This window comes from Neopelma chrysocephalum, unplaced genomic scaffold (assembly GCF_003984885.1).
Source record: "Neopelma chrysocephalum unplaced genomic scaffold, ASM398488v2 Primary Assembly neopelma1_63, whole genome shotgun sequence".
NCBI classification, from domain to species: Eukaryota; Metazoa; Chordata; class Aves; order Passeriformes; family Pipridae; genus Neopelma; species Neopelma chrysocephalum.
In genome coordinates, this window is record NW_020897720.1 from 7977885 (window position 1) to 7997914 (window position 20030).

The window sequence follows — 20030 nt, forward strand, 5'->3', positions numbered from 1 at the left end:
AAGAGCAAAAGCTTCCCTGGAGAATATCACTGCTATGGGAAGAAATACTTCTGGATTAGAACGTGGGTAGAATTTCCAGAATTATTGGAAATTTACCTTAATACAAGAGGACCCATCATATCACTGCCAACATTTATCCCATTCATGTGACCATAACCTTCTTGAATGTTTGTCCTCTAAGAACCTAAAATAGCAGGAAGAGTTTTATTTAAGCTTTTCTATGGATCTCATGTCTGTAGAAATGTTAAAATAATCCTATGGTGAAAACCACTTTACTGAGCCCACCATCATGATATTCCTGAATCTCAGAATCTCAGAATCACTGAATAGTTTAGGTTGGAAGGGACCCCTGGAGTTTATCCAGTCCAACTCCCCTGCCAAGGTGGGGTCACCTGGAGCAGGTGACACAGGAACTCATCCAGGGGGGTTTTGAATGTCTCCAGAGGGGGAGACTCCACAACCTCCCACGTGTCTGTTCCAGTGCTCTGCCACCATCAGTGTAAAGAAGTTCTTTCTCACATTGAGGTGAAACTTGTGTTTTAAGGCCATTACTCCTTGTCCTGTAGCTGGGCACCACTGAAAAGAGTCTGGCACCTTCACACATATCACAGAGGGGTTTGGGCAGGTGGGTGCACTCTGCCCTTCCCATTTGCAGCACGTGTTTCACATTTCCTGAGGCTCACTGTCTGGGAACAGTTGTTTTTGACTGTTCCTAATGCCTGTTTTCAGCCCATCTGCTTCCCCACAATTACTCCAGTCCTGTTCCCTCTGTTTCCTATTAATTTTGCTCCTTGTGCAATCCCTGTCACATCTGCCCCAGCAGCTCTCCCAGCCCTGCCCTGGCTGCTGTCCATTATGTCCCATCCCTTCCCACAGACCCTGTAGCAGGGCTCCTTATTTGCTTCTCCTTTTCTCCCTGCTGCCCTGTGAAGTGGCAGGAGTTATGGGAGGAGAAGAACTGCTTTTGGAGCAGTCCTGGCTGGCCACCCAGACCGTCAGAAGCGGCATGGGGATCAGAGGGGATCTTCCCAGGGGATCTTCCCAGCGGATCTAGCTAATGAAAGGGCGGCTGTTGGGCAAACATGAGAGCAGTGCCACTCCCTGGCTGATACCTGCCATGCTCAACAGCTCCTGTGTTACTTCAGTCTTGCAGGAGAGGAAACAGGAGAAGCATCACAGCTTCTGCTAGCTGAGGATCTCTGATCTGGAGATGGGTATGGAGAAGCTCAGGCTGCAGGGCTGAAGAGGAGACAGACTCTGTTCCTGTAGCCTCCCCAGCCACCACAGAGCTGGCAACCACTACATCCACCAGCAGCTGGTGCAAGTTGTGAGGAAGCTTTGTTTTCAGGTTTTGGCATTCCTGCCCCTGGAAAATAATAATTATTAATGCTTCCGTGACTAATGCTTCCTTTCCAAATATGCTCACAATCAGTTCAAGGAATCTGAAAGTCAACTCACTCAGGATGCTAAGAATGCAACAGAAACAACTTTCAAAGGAACCCTTCAACTTGTGATATTTGTGAATGAGATCCAAATAGCATTATTCATTTATTTTTCAGGAAAATGATTTCATTGATATAATCAGGCCAAATCCCACAAGCTCTATTCTGTGACTACAATTCCCTTACACTTTCAGCTATGTTTTTATGATTTATCTGCTCATGCCAAGTGTTGAACATCTCCCAGGATAATAAGAAAACCAATTCTGATTTTCTATTTAAAACTCAGGCTGTCTTTAAGCCACACGTATGAATCAAGCCTCTTCTAAAGCACAAACAAGTTCCATCCGTCACTTCCTTCCATGACTGCCTTAAATCAAAAATTTATTATTTTATGCAATATCCCTTATTTGTTTTTCCATACACTTGTGATAGAGTTGAACCACTTAGCAGAGCCTAGCACATTATTTATCACTTATCTTCCCTAAAACACGACTTTCAGCTGACACTCTAAATTTAATGCCATATAATTGTGGGGGAAGGGGGGAGCCTAACGGCTCGCCTTCTGTTTGCAGCTACTGGAAATTTTTCTGGAATGTCTTTGGTATTAAGAAGCCCATGTCACCTGCACAGAATACCACTTGCTTGCCATTAATAGGAAACGTTATCCCAGTACAGATCTAAGAGTACTTATTCTCATAATTTCTTAATCAGACTAATGCCCATTGCCAAAAGATTAATAATTCTTACTCCTTCATAGAATTGTCTTATAAACTTCTGAGGTTTTAGGTAATGCTTTCCTCTTGTGATGACTGTTTCCTTCCTGTTGGTGAGAAATCCAGTGTACCAGAAAATTACAGCAGAGAGTGTGGAGAGATTCACTGAGCCTTCAGAACCTTTTAAGTACACTGATGTCTGCCAAACCCCAGAGTTGATGTCTGTAAAAGCTTAGAGTGTCCCATGATGCTGTCCCCTCACTCTGCTGTACCATGAAAGTCTCCTGGCACCCCACTCCTGTCTAGCACGTGTGATATGGTGTGCGCAAGGCAAACACTTCCAACAAATGTGCTTTTTTTCCTTCCCCAACTTCCATACGTAATTTCACAACATCCACTATTGAGACAGTGCTCCTGTTTGCAAAGTACAAATCACTCATTGTACAGCAGGGCGCCTTTGTTAACAAGCTGGGTGTAGCTCAAATTTTTGTTTAATTCTTCTGGGCATCTCTCTAACAAGCAAGTATTCTTTAGAGCTCAACTCAATAATCAATACAATTTTCTTAGTTTACAGAGCAAATAATTACTTTCTGTGATGACTTCACAAGGTCGGGGAGATGTATATATATAGTGGGGACAGAGGAGGCTGAGAACCATCCCCGAACTCACCGGCTACAGACTCTCCAGTAGCAGCCGTTACAGCACCACCAACATGAAGATGGCAAATAGCGTTGCCCTTCTTGGGCTGGTCCTTCTCGGCTGCTTTTCTGGTAAGTCATTTTTGCTACAGTCTATGCTGGCATCTCTAGTCCTCCCAATCCTCTGCATGTCTATATACATCCTTAAGGAGAGTGCAGCCTTTTGGGGATGCGATGATTTAGGAATATGCGGGCTCTCTTTCAATGAATGTCACCCTTATGCAGATAAACACTACAGATTGGTAGGATCTATGTCTGCTTTAAGTTTAAGTTTAGTGGGGATAATAGTGATAAAAAAAAGGAGAATATTTTATGTCCTGTTTCTTCTTTAGTGAGTCAAAATTCCTGGTTTCACAAATAATTGAGTTTTTTAATCTCAGTGTATAACTTCTCATTTACTTGGAGTAGATAAAACATTCGGGAAAACAATCACTTCTCAATAATGAGAAGGTGTATTTGGTTACTCTGTAGGGAATTTGATGATTCCAAAGAACTTTAGTCAAGGACATTGTACAATTTTTATATTGTATAATCTCTGTTTTTATTGCAGATCTTGCTGTTGCTCAACGACGGGTGAGTAGTAGAACTGCTTGTGATTTAGTCTTGATTTCTAAGTCCAGATCAATAATTCATACTCACACTGCATTCCAGGGAAGGCTTGAGGAAAAAAAAATTAAAAATGGAGAGCGAATAAAAAGAAGTGCCCCTAAGTGCACCTCTTCTCCCCAACATAAGAAAATACCTTTGTCAGAGAAAGATGACTTACCACGTTGATGATTAAAAAGAGCGATTAATAATGTAGAGTGCGAGTCAGCACAGCACAGAGTGCCAGCAGAAAATCTATATGACTATTGAATAACTGCCTAAATATCTTCCCTGTCTTCATTCCCCAAGGAATGATCATTTTTGCCTGTAATTCTCACCAAAAGTACTTTAAGTCTTAATAGCAAAAAGGTGCTTTCATGTGCTGTAGGATACATGGTCTATTTTGTTCTCTCTCCTCTTCACCTTGGAGGAATCACAGAGAAAAAAAATAACCATCAGTAGCCTCCCAACGCAGCAAAAACATGATTAGCACAAGCTAATCATAGCTTTCTCTCTACTTGGAGACATTGTAAGTCCTCTTTCTTAGGCCTCCTGCAGCACATACATGACTGGAATGTCTGGAAAAACCATGACTATTGCCTGTCCCCGCAACTACAGCCCCGTCTGTGGAACCAACGGCCGAACCTACCCCAATGAGTGCTCCCTCTGCAGGGATTTCTTGTGAGTAGAAGGTCTCCCAATCACCTACAATGCCAGTTCAAGCAGCAGGCAGAAGCCCTTGGTGTTGTGACTAATCGTGGGGTGGACTAGATTTTTCTTGAGTTTCTGTCTTCCCTAATGCTCATGATCTTCCATGTCAAAGCTCCAGAATCTGATTAATTACTGGGGCTTTACGAGTCAAGAGACTTGATGATTGAGATGACTACATGGTATGAAGAGATTAATCTTTCCTTTCCTTCTCTCTTTCTCCCTCCAGCCGTAACCGTGCCCTTGACAAGAAACACGATGGAAGATGCGTTCAGGTACGGTCTGAGAACGGTTCCTTCTCCTGCTGCTCTGAGCAGCTGTGGGTGAAATTACAGCAGAGATCTAGACACAAACCTTGCCTAGGATTAATTCTGTAGTGAACCCACACAATTTCTTACTGTCAGAAATCGAATGAAAATGAAGAATTTCAAATTTGCAAGTTTTTAATTTACATTTTGTTTGAACTGTTAAAATCAGTGACTTTTAAAGTGCAAAATATCTTCTGTATAACACCAGACTTTAGAAAGGAAACTTTTGATTTTGAGAATGTTTCGTTCAGCGTTATGAAAACACTTCTTTTCAGATTTAGACTTAGAGGCTTCTTGAAGTTAAGAAATTCCCAGAGGAAGTTTGGATTTTTACTGAATCATAATTTTGTAACAGAAAAAAATGATTCTATTGGAATGTCTATCATAAAGTTTGTTTATCAATATATGGAGCTACCATGAAGTGGCAAAGCACATCTATTTTTAGTTTAGAGAGAGATAGAGTAAAGAAACACTCTGGCTGTGCAATTCAACATAATACAACAACTTCCATTTCAATACACTCAGAGTGAGCAGAAACAGCGAGCTGAGCGTAAACTCCATTTTCAAGAGGCATTGGTACATCGCAGCAGAAGTTGCTGCTGCATAAGGTATTTTAGGCAAAGATCCTTCACAGTGGCCTTCAGGGTGAAAATCCCCAACATGACAGCAGTGAAGCCCAGATACTCCAGATACTTCAGGACAGATACTCCCTGCTATATCCACATGCAGGATTTTTCATCTATGCTCCTCCAGCTCCACCACACTGGGGCTGGAGAACCTTGTCCCCTTGAAGCTCTGGAGAAAGGGGGAGATGTCTCTAGCGCCATGCTCCATTACACAGGGCTGATGCCAAGGGGAGCAGAGGTTAAAATGCAGTTCTGTGGCTGTTTCAGGTCGACTGTACTGGACACCTGAGGCCTGGCAATGGTCTGACCATGCCCTGCACCCAGGAGTACTCTCCCATCTGCGGCACCAATGGTGTTACCTACAGAAACAAGTGCCTCTTCTGTAGAGCTGTGGCGTAAGTGAAGGGCCTGGGTCGTGGGACGGCTTTCTGGATCAGTAGCTGCTCCTCTTGGTATTTGGAGCATAATAAGGTAGTTTGACTCATGAAGCAGCTGCACTGTGCTCATTCATTCTCAACTCTCTTTCTTTCCAAAGGAGCGGACTGGAAGTGAATCTGCAGAGTTATGGACAGTGCTACCAGCAGGTAAAACTCAGAAATCTGCACTCTTTGCTGCTGTCACCTTTTGCAACACAAATTCACTGATTCATAACTAAATAACAGAAATGCCTGCACTGTCCTGGTGCATTTGGTCTGGAAATAGGATTTGAGGAAAGTAGTTAAAGGATGTCGGGGTCAATAGGTATTGAACCAAATCCACAGTTAAGATATGTGATCCCCTCTCTGACCTTGGAACACAACAGGCAGTGGGTGCTGAGACCTTCATTTACTGGGAAACTGGATGAGCAAGAGATGCTGTGTCATCCTGTCTGTGGGAGAGCAGGAGGGTCCTGTGCTACCAGCACTATTAGTAGTGGTGATTTCCCAAGTTGGAGTACTTGCTGCAGTGGGGCTTGTGACCACCCCCTTTCTGTTCACTTGTCTCTGCTTGCCTGCTGAACCAGGGCAGGCAGTGGGAGAGCCAGCCTGGAAATATCAGCATGGTCATTTCACTACTTATTATAGTATTTATTAGATATTTTTGCCTCCGACATCTCCCTACTTTAGGCAGTTCCAGGCAAGAACATTCTCTGCCTCTGAGTTTGCAGAATTGCTGGAACAACAGAGCCCTGCTCCTGAAAAGTGCTTTTATGCTTTGCCATATCATGAATATTAAATAAACATAAAGCACTTATGTAGGAAGATGCAGGGAACAAAACCTTTAAAACCTGTTTTTTGCTCCATTATTAGCCACAGTACATTGACTGCACCCAGCAGAAGGGCAGCAACATCTGCACCTCCGAGTACAACCCCATTTGCGGTTCCGATGGCAGAACTTATGCAAACAAGTGCCAGTTCTGCAATGCAGTCAAGTAAGTACAGAGCTCACCATGTGGCCATGAAACCAGAGTAGCTGGAGCCCACACACAGTGGTGGCAGCTGGTATGGAAGCCCCAGAGCTCCCGTTAGCTCCTTGATAAATCTATCCCTGCCCCGTGTTCCTCTCCCAGTGCTCACTCCTGTGTCACCCCCTAGGCACTGCAGATCTTAAGCCTGAGTGAGTCTTCTCCTTCCTTTGCAATTAAAATCAGATTCCTGCTTGCAGGCTCATAGCATTGCTGAGTCCCTCCCGGTCAGGGTAATTGAAACTGTGACGGCAGGAGGTGTCCAAAATTATGGGGTTTGTCCCAAATCTCTCTAACATATGAAAGTATGTAACCCGGGGAATCAGAGGAGAGGTGAAACATTGAGTGAAGTACTTAATAAGCTGGAGAGCACAAGGGCATTTGGCTTATTTGGGTGAAGTTAGGCCATGAAAATGAGATCCATGTCTCTAACTTTGGTCTCTTCTCTTCAGCCGCGGCCGTGCAAATCTGCTCGTCCGCCACCAGGGCGAGTGCTAAGCGCTGGAGCCGGACCCTTCATCATGACTTTTCCCTTGCAAATTCTACAATCAAACACGCTCTTCCTTGCTCCCTCGACTGTTACGCATTGGTCTCTGCTTTGATTGATCAATAAATTAAATGCAGCCACAATCTTTGCCCTGGAATGTTTGGTTTTGGTTCTATTTTCATGGTGTTCAGGCTTTTGGGTACATATCTGTCAGGCAGGAGAAGTTGTGGAATAAACCACAATAAAGACCAAAAGTTAATGCACATCATACACTCACCCAAGGCCTCACGAGAGAATGTCACTCTGTAGCAAACCATCAGAAGAGAAACCAGGCTACACAGTAGTGTCACTTTCCTAATTTTGATGTCTTACAGAGTGCAAATGGATTTGAACTTGTTACAGCTCTGGGACTGGGAGGAACTGGTCCTTTTAGGGGCCTTGACATAGGGGGATGGCCCTGAGAAAGTGTGAAAGGTGGCCATAGTCAGCCCTACCCAGTCTCACCTGGGCAAGGGGTGGGTCTGGGGGTGCATTACAAAAAGGAGGATTATGTCAAAGGGAGGAGGTATCTCATAGGGAAGAAAATTAGGAACTGCTGCTTCCTTGAAGGGTGTGTCCACCGAGACCGTGCTCATCAGCAGAAAATTGCAGCAAGCTACGCAAGGCTGTAATGAGCCTAATGAGAACCTGAGGAGAAATTAGACTGGGCTCAGGTTTTCAGCTTCTTGAAGAAGAAAACTGAAAAGCTGTACTGGGGGTATTTGAGGCAGAGATGAGGCAGGGGACCCTTCAGGAAAAGGTCTTGGATTTTTTAACTCCAGGAAAGAAGGGCCAGCAGATGTGTTAGTAGCTCCAACATGTTTTCTATCTTGGGAAAAAAGGTATGGAGATAACATCTTTGTGGGAGCCTAAAGAATGCACTGGAGGAGCAGTGATATATATGAATGTTCACGATGATGTGCCATGTTTTTGGGTGAGTCAAGGAATTAGTATGCAAACAGCACAGGCAAAAATTCCCAAGTGCCATGGCTCACACATTCCCTTCCTCATCCTTTCTCCACCTCCCATTCCCTTGTTATGTAAAAGAATAGCTCTTGCTAAGGCTGATATTTAGGACAAAATCTGTGACTTCCAAGCCTTTTCTTTGGGTCTTGCTTCCTGAAGTAAATAATTTCTTGATAAGGATTTTTGTAGATAAAGAAGATAAGAGGCTCGTTCTTCCCCTAGAACCAGCCTAGAACAATGCTTCTAGGAAGAGTAATGAAACTTCTTATTTTCAGGTGTTTTTGTATTAGTACGGGCAGTATAAATCACATCATGGCTTTATGACTGCTCTAAAGAAAAGACAGACTGAAGAGTCATATGAGTCCTCACTGTTTACCTGCTTGTGTGTCTGAAGAATAGTTAAGGAACAACAGCTGGTGGATGTGAACAGAGACCTGTCAACACAGAACAGAGCTCAGCTATGATTTCTTGTTGGACAAGAAGGTTTATAGAGTGGTCACAGACTAGTGGAGTTTTGGCTGTAGAAGGAAATTGTTTTCAATGGTGAGGTCCTACAGTGAAGCTCCTCTGTGGTGGTAGTTTCTGCCTGAGGACTCCAGATACTTTCTTAGGAGCTCAGAAGCCTTTGGAAAAGCCCAAAGAACAGCTCACCTGCAGCAAAAGAGAGGGCAAATGGTGAATATGTGATTGTATCCCAGATGCCTCATGAGCCTATAAGCAAGGACTCTCTAGAATATGGAAAGTTTTGTAGTATTTAAGTCTAAAGACTGGCCCAGCACAGGTTAGTACTCAGCTTGACACCAGCAAGACTTTGCCCAACTAACCCTTAGGATGCAAAACAAGGTCCAGGTGCCCTTCTTCTATCCCAGATTTTCAGAGGAACAGAATTCCCTCACCTACACCAGCAACTGGACTGTTCAGATGTTATAAAGAAGTGGAAATGGGTAATAACAATAATCACCTGCTTGGTAATTTAGTCTTTTCCCCTCCTCAGCCCTGAAGGGGTTGGTCCCTGCAGTGCATTTGCTGAGGCTTTAGCCAGTCAGTTGTGCTGCAGCAACCGAAATGTTTGGGCAGATAAGGGGCTGAGGCATCAAGGCTGTGGTCATGGACAGTGACGTATGAAACTAGAAAAGGCAAACAGGTAGTGCTGCGAGTGGCAGATCTGAGCGTGGTTTTGAACGGCGCTGTGGCTGACGGACCTGATGACTAAATTATATGAGAGGCTGTGTCGTGAGCTCACCCTTAATAGACATCTGAGGATTCACCTGTCAGTCACAGTTTCTCTGTTGTGTGGATTTTCAGATGTCTAGCAAGCTGAGAACTGTAATGCTTCCCCAGATGTAGGGCATCCATAACATTGCTATCTCACAGAAACTCCCTCCCTTGCTGGCTTGGGATGTTAAGCATCTTTCCTCTGTTGTTAAAAAAATGTATGAAAATGTCTTTATTATTTTTAATTTTTTTCACTCCTATGTAAAATTTAGTTGGCACTAGTGGATTAAAAATTTACTGGGGGAACCAATAAAGAGATGTATCTATACACATTGCTGTCCTAAGCTTTGTCTCCTTGGGAAAGAATACTAACATTTAAGCTTATTCTTATCTGAAGAGGTGTTTGGCGAATGGTGCAGCTGAACACAAATCCTTGCACAGCCTCAGCTGGAAATAGAGCTCAGATTTCCCTATTCCCCATCAAATTCCCTTCATTGCCACTTGCTGCGGGAGCAGAGCCCTAACATATGTTTGGGAATGTGAAAAACTGGAAAACATTGACAGCTAGAGTTTAAATAGTTCAGGGAGGAGAGTCAGCAGTCCTATCTGGGACTGTGCACGCAGCGATGAGAGCATGTCACATCTGAGTGCTTCTCCACCCCAACTCAACAAATTTAGAACCATCCTCAAAAATAGCCAGGGAACAACGTATAATTGGTTTCACAGACAACACATTCTCATGCTGTGATTTATTTCGTAACGTCTAGTGAGTGTCATCACGCCGCACTCAAAGGCTCGGAACTGGCATTCAGCAAGGACCCAGAGAATGAAAATTACCAGCTTCCCCGATGAATCACTGCTTTGAAAATTCACCCTTGTGAGAATCCTGTGACTATTTGGAAAAAAAAATAATTATATTACAAGCCTGCCTATCACTCATATAATTATCCCTTTCTAGGTTTGATGTGGACAGGGCAGCATTCCTTACAGCACAATAAACCGGCCAGGACCAATAATGGCTTTAGAAACCAAGTGGAGCAGTTCTCACAATTAAGGTGGGGAATGAGGACAGCTATGGACAGGCACATAAATACACAGAAAGGCAGGTCTGTGTGCACACTGTGGGCTCCGGGGCTGAGACGACACTTCCCGCTCTGACCACTGGGCTTGGACTAAAGAGCTACCTGCAGCATGAAGGCAACAGGTGCCTTAGTGCTTCTCAGCCTGCTGCTGCTCTCTTTCTTCTCGGGTAAGTGATCTTTTCCCTAGCCTAGGAAAAAAAAGCCACCCAAAACCTCTCCTGACAACAAACTTCGGAGAGCCTTGATCACTGGCTGACAGGCTTGAAGATAAAGCTGAGCAAGTAGAAAATATCTGCGGAACTTGCTCACTCATATGACATATTTCCACTCCTTGTGTGCCTCCACAGTGAATAACGCAGCAGAGGTGTCACTGGGAGACAGAACAAGCAAATTCTGAGCATCTCTTCAGCAAATGTACCAAAGCAGAGTGTAATTATGAGTTTTTGGTATGAATGTTCGCTGGAGAGTTTTGCTGAACCAGTTAGAGAAGAACTCCCTCACCTCAGGGTCATCTGCTCTTGTTTTGATCCTAAGCATCTTGGTACTTGGTGTTTTCCTTGGAGATGTGGAAACGTAATTAGATGAAAGTTTCAGCATTCGTTGATGTTGCAGAGAAAAGCTTGAAAATTAAATTCAAATGTCCTCAAGGAGTCAGAACAAAGAGGGCAAATTAAAAGGATTCAGCAACTATTTATCTGGAGATTTACACATCTCTCTGATGATGCGGGGAAGCTGAGTGATGATTTTTGAACATATAGACCATGTCAGTGTTATCACTTGCTTGAGTCCAGCTGACCCAGGTCTGCAAGGTTTGTGGCAACAGATATTGAAGAATGTGTGGAACAAGAATTATTTATACTTGTTTTTCTGTGAATAATTTGAATAAAGAATTCACTTGAGAAAATGGCAAGCTGTGCATGGAGAAAAGAGGTGAATTGCTTTGTACACATTATTCATTATGAAATATTCATCTGTCCCTAATTGAGTCTTAATTGGGACGGGGTTCTGTCAGAAGGCTTAAGCTTCCTTCCAAGGCCAGGCAGAACAGCAGCAAACTCTGTGATCTCCTGTAAAATAAACAGATGTCAAGAGGCTTCATCACAAAGTCTTCTGTAGCTGCATGTAATATTTATAAGACCTATCTAATGAGCTGTTTTGTAAATAATATGCAGATAGCCATACCAATGCCTTTACCATTAAGGCAGCCTGGCCAAACATGAGGACAGGGTAAGTGTGCCAGCACCAGGGATAAAACATCAAAGGGCAAAAATAGTAGGGGAGGTTGATGGATGATGTTTGAGCTGACTGAGGGCTGAGTGGGATTTCCATTGGGGAGGGCGGAGTGTGGGACAAGGCCCTCCCATCTCCTGTCCCAAGCTCCCTCCTGCCCAGAGCCACCCGAGCAGCATCACGGTGACCCCACTGACCCAGCAGGTACAGCCTCAAATACGAACCTCCGCTGCTGTGTGAGATGCTGGGAATTTGTCCCACAGTGCTGTGACCCAGATTCTGCAAATTTGCATTCAAGCCACCCTCGAGTGTCAGGCTCCCCCTTAGAAACATGGCAGGGTTGCCCCATTTCACAGCTCTGACTCAACCTACACACCTGACTGCAGGCTTTGCTGGGAAGAAATATAGAGAGGATGGACTGATCAGCTTCAAGCTCAGAGCCTGTGGTTACAGAGGGTATTTTTGTGCTCATACTGACCGACACTGCCTGTTCTGCTCTGTATCACCCCATGACGTCTTTCTGTACCTCGCCCAGGATGAGCCTGTTCTGGGAGAGTCTCTGGCTGTAAGGTCTCCTTCTCCATGGCACGCTCCTGTTAACAGTACTGGCCATTTGCACTGTTCAGAGATGCAGGAGCCTAAAAGCCTTAAAAGCCCATATAGCTTTAAAATCTCTGGGAGCACAGCTCCAGATCCGATATGGCAGCTTGCTTCCCTGGGAGTGGCTGCCTTCCAGGAGACTGGGTTATGTGTCTGAGGTGTAGTTAGCAGCTGAACGACTGATTTCATGGTATTTTAGTAACATTTTTCAAAATACAAAAATACTAAAAAGCAATTAAGGTAATGTATTTCCTGCCCCCTCTTCTGCTGCACAGGATGACGGAGTAAGAAAAACTTGGAGTATGTTTCACTGTGATTTGCATAAATGGTTTATGACTTTAGTTCAGACTCTATCAGAAAGTAATGCTGATGCATAAAATCTCTGTTTGGTTTTTACTTTTTTTTTTTTTAATTTTTTTTTTCTTTTTTTTTTTCCAGATTTAGCAGGTCAAGACATTTAAGAGGTTAGTGCTGCTGTTTCTGCTTGCTGAATCTGCACTTCATAGAATTATGGTATCATTAAGGTTGGAAAAGGCCTTCAAGATCATCGAGTCCAACCTTTAACCAATCACACCTTGTCAGCTAGACCATAGCTCTAAGTGCCACATCCAGTTATGTCATTCCACTTTAGAGGAATTTTTTTTTAACCAAAATCTTGGTTCTGGCTAAAGAGTTTTTAAAGTCTGCTGAGAGCAGGTGGGCCCTTCCAAGAATTCCCAACACTGGAGAGTTCATCATTACACAGGGGATCCTATGTGTGGCCATGTTAGGAGGTAGAGTAGGGAAAAAGATGGTTGGTTTAGCAGATGTTTCGCACAGCTACATCTGCCCCTGCTTGCACAGGGGCAATGTTTACACACTGCACCACTTTTGACTTGGCTCCACTGTCCAATCTTCTCATGAAATAAATGGACTCTTGGGTGTTCTATTCCCCAAAATTAAGTCCATCACTGGGACTTGTACAGAGACAGGATACCTGTGCACTTCCTGGGCACCATTTTTAATTCACCATTGACTATGTTTTTCTCCTCCTTCCTCTGGGAAGGCAGAGGCTCAGCAAGCACCAAGTTGAGTGCAGAGTTTCGCAAGAGGCATGAAGCCCTGCAGCAGGGAGGTAACTTGACTCCAAATGCCTGACAGAGCATCAGTGCTGACTCTTCTCCTGCATGCCTAGGCTAATCCACTCCTGTCACTGGGAGATCAAGAGTTCTCCAAGGTGACTACAGTTTCCTTCCACAAACACGGGGCAAAAATTCCCCTGAAATGCTTCTTCCGCTCATTTCTGGGAGGGCTTTTTCTATCTGTGTCATCACTTGTCCGAAAAAGCATTACTTTAGTGACCTTGTGTCCAATTTGGAAAGTGAAACAAAGAGTATGGGAGTCCTGAAAGGTTTGTTTTTTTCAATTTCTTGTGCAGATTTGTAAAGAGTTCGTAAACAGGAGCGTGTACTGCACGAGGGAGTCCAACCCTCACTGCGGCACTGATGGCATCACGTACGGAAACAAGTGCGCCTTCTGCAAGGCAGTGCTGTAAGTGACACAGAGGGAATGGAAATAAGAGAGAGTTGGCTTCATTGCCGTGAATCTAATGATGTTCTTCATGGAGGGAAGGCCTTGCATCCAGGCTGCTCCTGTTATACGAACCAGATCCTGTATCGTGCCAAGTGGAATATTTCCTCCTTGGGGCGAGTTAATTTGAATTAATTTCTAGGCATTGCAGGCTGCTGGTTGCCATGCTGAGAGGCAGCACAGGGCCTGGGAGGCAATTGCATCCTGCCTGTACCTTCCACACGCACTAATTTGATGCACAATTCCCAGTATATGCCACAGGCTGCAGCTCTCACTGCCCACACTCCTGGGTACTGAGAAGTGCCTGGAGGAATGTGGGAGCTGAGCCGTGCCAAGCTATTCCTGAAAAGTCTGAATGAACTTTGTGGAACAAGACACAAGATCTCAGGGGAAGAACATGATGTTTCTCCTTTTCTGAGCTCTGTCACCTTTTAAAGGAGATGCAATAGGAGCCAGCCCCCCTGGATGGAATGTGCTTCCAAAACATAATTTTTTCTTTAACAATCCTTACACTTAGTGTGCACTCAAGGCTGTCTTATCCTAGGGAAAATTATAGAAAAAGGAGAGGGGAAAATGGCTTGATATTCCCTGCAAGGCACCAGGTTAAGCTGGCACAAGTCAGGCCTGCTGGGACGGATGAGCTCTTTGTCCCACACTATTGTGTGTTATTTGGTGCTTGGCCTAAGTCTGTCTCGCTCTTTTTACAGGAGAAGCGGAGGGAAAATAAGATTGAAGCACCTGGGGAAATGCTGAGTCCTCATTGTCACCGAGCAGCAAGAGCTGAGCCCCTGTTGGCAGTGGCTGCACACAGCTGTGCCTGGACACAGGAGCAGCCTGCCCTCGCCTCTGCTGTCTCTGCTCAATAAAATAAACCTCAGCACGATTCCTTGGCTGGACTCTTTTTTCCACAATACCCAGAAAAACGCTTTGATCCAGCCGTACTGGAGCCTAATGCACGGCTTTGCTACCCCGCGCTATTGCATCACCCTCCTCCCGGGAAGAAAGGCGCTCCCTGTGCCGGAGCGGCGATTCCCACGGCTCCCGTGAGCTGTGTCCTCCCGTCCCCAGCAGCCACAGCTCTTCTGTCCCGTCCTGCCTGAAAAATTGTCACACGCTTGCCGGGCAGCCAAGCAGCTCCTGCTCGAGGGCTCCTGCCCGACTCTCCCCATCCCAGGGGGTGGGTGAGAGCGGGCGCCCCGATTCCCTTCCCAGCCTCCCTAGACATGTTCCTTCCTCTCTCAGAGGTTATTGTGGGAGGGTGACGGGAGAGCTGGTGAACAGTGTGACTGCATATGCCTCATCTCCTTCAGAAAGCAGAGACAAGCAAGCTTGAGGGTAGGGAATATTGCTCCATTTAAGCCTGCACCAAGATAATGGCAGGTGGAGGCTGGTTTTAGGCAGAAGCTGCAAGGCTCTTCTTCCCAAATCAGTCTTTTTTCCTCTTACTTGTATGAGAACGCTTTGTCTTGAAAACTGGGAACTCACCAGCGTTAGTTTCCTGCTGCCAAGTGGTTTCTCATGCTAATAAAATTATATTTAGAAGAGCACCAGATTGTATAAAGTGTTAATAATTTAAAAAAAAAAAATTCCCTGAAGGAAAAGAGCTGTGGGCTTCCTCCTCCCTCCTCTAGGATAAATTCTCCCTGAATCATACACAGACCTTGATTTTCTAGGCACAAATGTTTGCATTTATTTAACATTTTTAATGCACATAGATTTAGTCCTTTCTTTACTTTTCACACTGCTGCCCTCTCTCTTCTTCATGCTGGCTGGAAAATCCTTCTTTGTGCAAACACAAGAAACGTAATTCTCTCCCCATTCACTGTGAAAAATTCTCACAGGGAAATACTTGTGGCATCCTCTTGTTAAAACATTGGCAGCAGATCAATGGGACACCAGCTCCTTCATGTTAAACACTTAATTTTCAAAGGGAGCTTTAGATTTTATCATGAGCCTCAGGGGTCAACATCTTTTGCAAGCACCTAAATGCTGAGCACCTAAACCTCTGGACCTTGTTTGGACAGAGCTTGAGTGTTTGCCTCTCATGCCACAATCCCTGCTTTGAACTCAATTGGGGCACAATGCCTAAAAAGAGAGGCCTCAGCAATGTGCTCAGCACACCTAATGCCAGCTTCTCCTCTGATAATCCACATAACCCAATTCTGGCAAATCCTTTGTCATTTGGTAACTTCACAGGCAGCCAGCCAGTGGTTGAACTGCACAGGCAAAGTTCCGAGCTGGCTGGTTTGGAGCTTCTTTTGGACCAGCTGTCTTTGATCCTGACATTTTTCCCATCCCAGCCTACTGGATTCTTGCAAAATCTGCCGCCTCTTCTTTGAAGCAGACCAACCCTCTCTGTGGCCCAGTTGTACAGCCTGGGCACTTCTTTGATTTTAAATTTGGAGGTTACATTAATAAACTCAACAGCAGGACACTCAGAACATGGGCAAGATTGAGGTAAGATGCTCAAGTGGTCACAAAGGACACACTGGGAAAGTGGGAAGGTCTTCCTCATTCTTCCTTCTTGGAGCAGGATGACCTCCACATGTCCTCTCCTACCTGAGTTATCCTGTGGTGATCCTATTACATTGTGTAGCTCTGGACCAGCACCATATTTAGAGTACAGGAGCAAAAAGACACCATTTTTAAGACAGAAAATGAAAGAGGGGTTACGGGACATTTTATACCTGAGATGGCCCTCAGTGACTCCAAATATCTCACAGCATATTCCCATATCTAATCCTAATTTTTGATCTTGATGCTGAGATTCAGAGCTCACTGTTTAGTAACCATCCTGTATTTTGCTTTTTCAGAGCAAATAGCAACTAAAAACACCTCTGTACCTCAAAGACCCAATTACCATCCCCTCCACCTGTGCTGGGGAAGTGGAGGGTGGGAGTCATCTGCTTGGAGGAAATTATTTCCCTCACTTGGAGAAACGTGTCCCTAGGAGAGGCCAAGAGAGGCAGCACTACAGCAAAAGAACCATTTCTGTCGCAGTCCATCCTTCTGGCAGAGTGGGTACCTGGCTCAGGTTAGCCAAGGTGGCAGGGATGCTTTGGTGGTGCTGGATTCCGTTCACTTTTGGTTTCAAAGTGCTGGGATCACCTTCCCAGTGGAGCTGATGGATGGATCTCTGGGACAGGGCAGGGGTGCAGCAGTGGCCACAGGCTGTCCAGCCTGAACTCCCATCTGTGTCTGGCTGCCTTTCCTGACACACCAAACCAGAACCCAAATCTTCACCCACTATTTTTACCTTGATTTCCTTCCCCTACATTCTAAGTTGTGTTGGGCTTGGGTTGTTTTTGTGCATTTTTTTTTTTTGACAGCTTTGAAAGGTGAGTGAGTCATGGTACATTTGAGATCTCTCTTCTATTAGATAACATGAGCGTCTTCACAGCTTTTTCTCTCCCTGGGGAAGAAGGGGCAGAGGCTGGGGTGGGAGCTGTCCCAGCAGCTGGGTTGCTGCCAAGACCTGCCCCTTGCAGCAGAATGAGGGCCTGGTGCTCCCCACATCTCACTCAGCCCCCTCAGCAGTTAAAATACAGTAAGAATTAAATCTGTGCCTGGTTGCTCTTACTGCAAGGAAGCCATTGCTCATGTCTGAGCACCCTCCTGTGACCAGGCCATGCACATGGCAGAGGAAGGATGTATTTACACCTCACAGCTTCACTCTGCTGGTGATGCAGCTGATACATTGCTGTGTCCAGCCTCTTGGCCCATTTAACTTGTGTGCTCAACTTCTTCCTCCTCCTCCCCCAGCACAGACACGTGTCACTGTCACAACTCAGTTCAATCCTTTGTCCTACTTTTTTCTCTTGACATTCACAGTGTTTGACAAGGCTTTTCAAGCTGCCATGGGATGATCCCAGGGTGGTGGTGCTGATGGCAGGGTTCCCACAACCCGGCTGGGGAGGAAGCTCTGGACTTGGTTATCATTCTGGTTCACCCTCTTTTCCTTAAGACAAGCAGGCTGAATCAGGTTGGAAGGGACTTTGGTCCAACCTGTTGCTTATGGCAGGGTCAGTGCTGATGTCTTATCAGGTTGCTCAGGGCTTTATCCAGTCTAGCACTGAAAATCCCCAAGGGTGGGATGTACAATCTCCCTAGGCTGCCTGTCCCAGGCTTTGACTGCCACTATGGTAAAGAATTTTTTCCTTGTACCCAATTTCAACCTCTTTTCTTTCAACTCTCTCATTTCCAAACCATATACCACAAGGAGGAGTAAGCTGGTTGTTAACCAGCAGGATGCTGTTCTGTCCCCCTGAAGTCTTCTTCTCACCAGGCTGAGCGAGCCCACCTCCTCTCGCTGATCAAACGCTCCAGCCCCCCCACTCCCTTGGTGGCTCTTCACTTAACTTACTCCAGTTTTCCAATGCCTTTTTTATACTGGGGCAGGGCCCAAAACTGAATAGGGGAGAGGAGGCTGAGCTATGGGGACAGGGAAAATGATTGTTCAGAGAGCAGGTGGGAGAGCTGTAGGAGTATTGCAGGGGACTGAAAAGACATAGATGGTGACAACTACAGGGAGGATGTCAGCGTGTATTGGGTCCTTTAAGGATTAGAGAGCAGCTGAGCCTGCTCTGGGGTGAAAGGGCCCCCAGGTGTTGGGAATCAGCCAACAGTTCCCTCCATCCCCATCACAGCTGAAGGACTTAAATAGGAGCCCAGGGAAAGTATTTGTCTCTTTTCACAGATTACAGAGCAAAAAAGGAGGTGAGGTGATGTGATAGTGTTCGTATTTGTATTTGGTTGTTTTTTGGGAGTTGTTGGGGGGGTTGTTGCTTGCTTTTGTGGGTGGGTTGGTTGTTTGGTTTTTTCTCCTGAAAAGGTTTGTTTTTTTCTCCTGAAGGGTGCCCTGCCCAACCTAAGGCTTCAGTGGTTGTAGCAGGGTTGGACTTCGTACTCATTTTGTGGAATAAGGGTTTCCCAGGGATGTGGAAAAGCGCTAGTGCTGTGTAATACAGTGCTTCCCTTTCTAAGCTAAAATTGCTCAATTAATTTGGAGTGAACAGAAATGTTGGTTTTGTGACAAGGGCTGGCCCTTCTGACACTCCTGGCCTTCTTCCCAAATGATTTCGTGCCTTTCTTTGGGAGGGTGATTTTGGGGAGTCACCTGCAATAAAGCCATCAGCTGCCTGGGAGCTGCCCTGCAAACGCATCCTCAGTTTCTAGACATACCCTAAATCCTTATGCACAGTTACACAAGGCCATTGGGAGCTCCAGTTTTGTCTGATGATGGCTCACTAGAAAGGAGCCAGGAGAGGCTGCAGAAGGTCACCCGTGCCGCTCCCACGTCCCGCAGGTCCATCCCTGCCCGGAGGACGCGCCGTTCCCGGGCATCGGGCTCCCTCTGGTGACCGCCGGGAGCGGCGCCGCTCCGGCCCCGGGAACTGGGAACAGGTTTTGGTCCTGCCGGACAGGCTCGTTTTGGAGAGAAGCCCTACTGTGTCCTCCTTGTGCCGACCTTTGGGAGCAGGTCAGCCCTGCGAAATTGAGCACAGTGCAATTCTAGGGGCCCTGATGCTCTGCCGGAGGCATGATCAGGCTCCAGAGCTGGTTTAAACTATTGAGGTCCCCAGCACAGGAAGGACATGGACCTGTTGGAGCAAGTCCACAGGAGGCCACCAAGATGATGAGAGGGATGAAGCGCTTCTCCTACAAGAAAAGGGTGAGAGAACTGGGACTGTTCAGCCTGGAGAAGAGAAGTCTCTGGGGTGACTGAACTGTGGCCTTGCAGAACCTGAAGGGAGCGCACAAGGAAGAGATGGAGAGAGATTATTTACAAGGACCTGGAGTGGTGGGACAGGGGGAATGGCTTCACACTAACAGAGAATAGTTTTGGATGGGAAATTAGGAAGACTTTGAAAATGTGGGGGTGGTGAGACACTGGCACAGGTTGCCCAGGGAAGCTGTGGCTGCCCCATCCCTGGAAGTGTTTGAGGCCAGGCTGGACGAAGCTTTGAGCAACCTGGGTTAGTGAAAGGTGTTCCTGCCCATGGCAGGGGGGTTATAACAAGATAATATATAAGGTCCCTTCTGGCTCAAACCATTCTATGATTCTATCAAATACTGTTTAAATGTAGAGGGGCCCACAGCAGAGCTGTGCACAAATGCGGACAAAGCTGTTCACCCTCACACCCTCAAATGTTCCTCAAATTGCACCAGCCATCCTCCTTTCAGGATGGGTGTCTCTATTAGCCCATTTTTGCTGAGCTCAACTGCTGTTCTTGCAATGGATCACACTGACAGATGCAGGCAGGGAGGCACCAGTGCTGTGAGCTGACCTAGTAAATTCATTCTGTTTGTTACTTGTGT

At 45.7% G+C, this 20030-nt stretch overlaps 1 protein-coding gene across 1 annotated transcript; it reads left to right on the forward strand.

Annotated features, from left to right (window-relative positions):
* The first annotated feature begins 2818 nt into the window (after positions 1 to 2818).
* Positions 2819 to 13677, forward strand: LOC113967300 (ovoinhibitor-like). Its single transcript, XM_027682807.1, has 10 exons — positions 2819 to 2925; positions 3404 to 3426; positions 3986 to 4119; positions 4376 to 4421; positions 5348 to 5475; positions 5616 to 5664; positions 6370 to 6491; positions 6977 to 7011; positions 11515 to 11540; positions 13561 to 13677. Exons 1-10 carry the CDS (start codon positions 2868 to 2870, stop codon positions 13675 to 13677), a joined length of 738 nt encoding a protein of 245 aa, XP_027538608.1. The 5' UTR covers positions 2819 to 2867.
* Positions 13678 to 20030: the final 6353 nt, after the last annotated feature.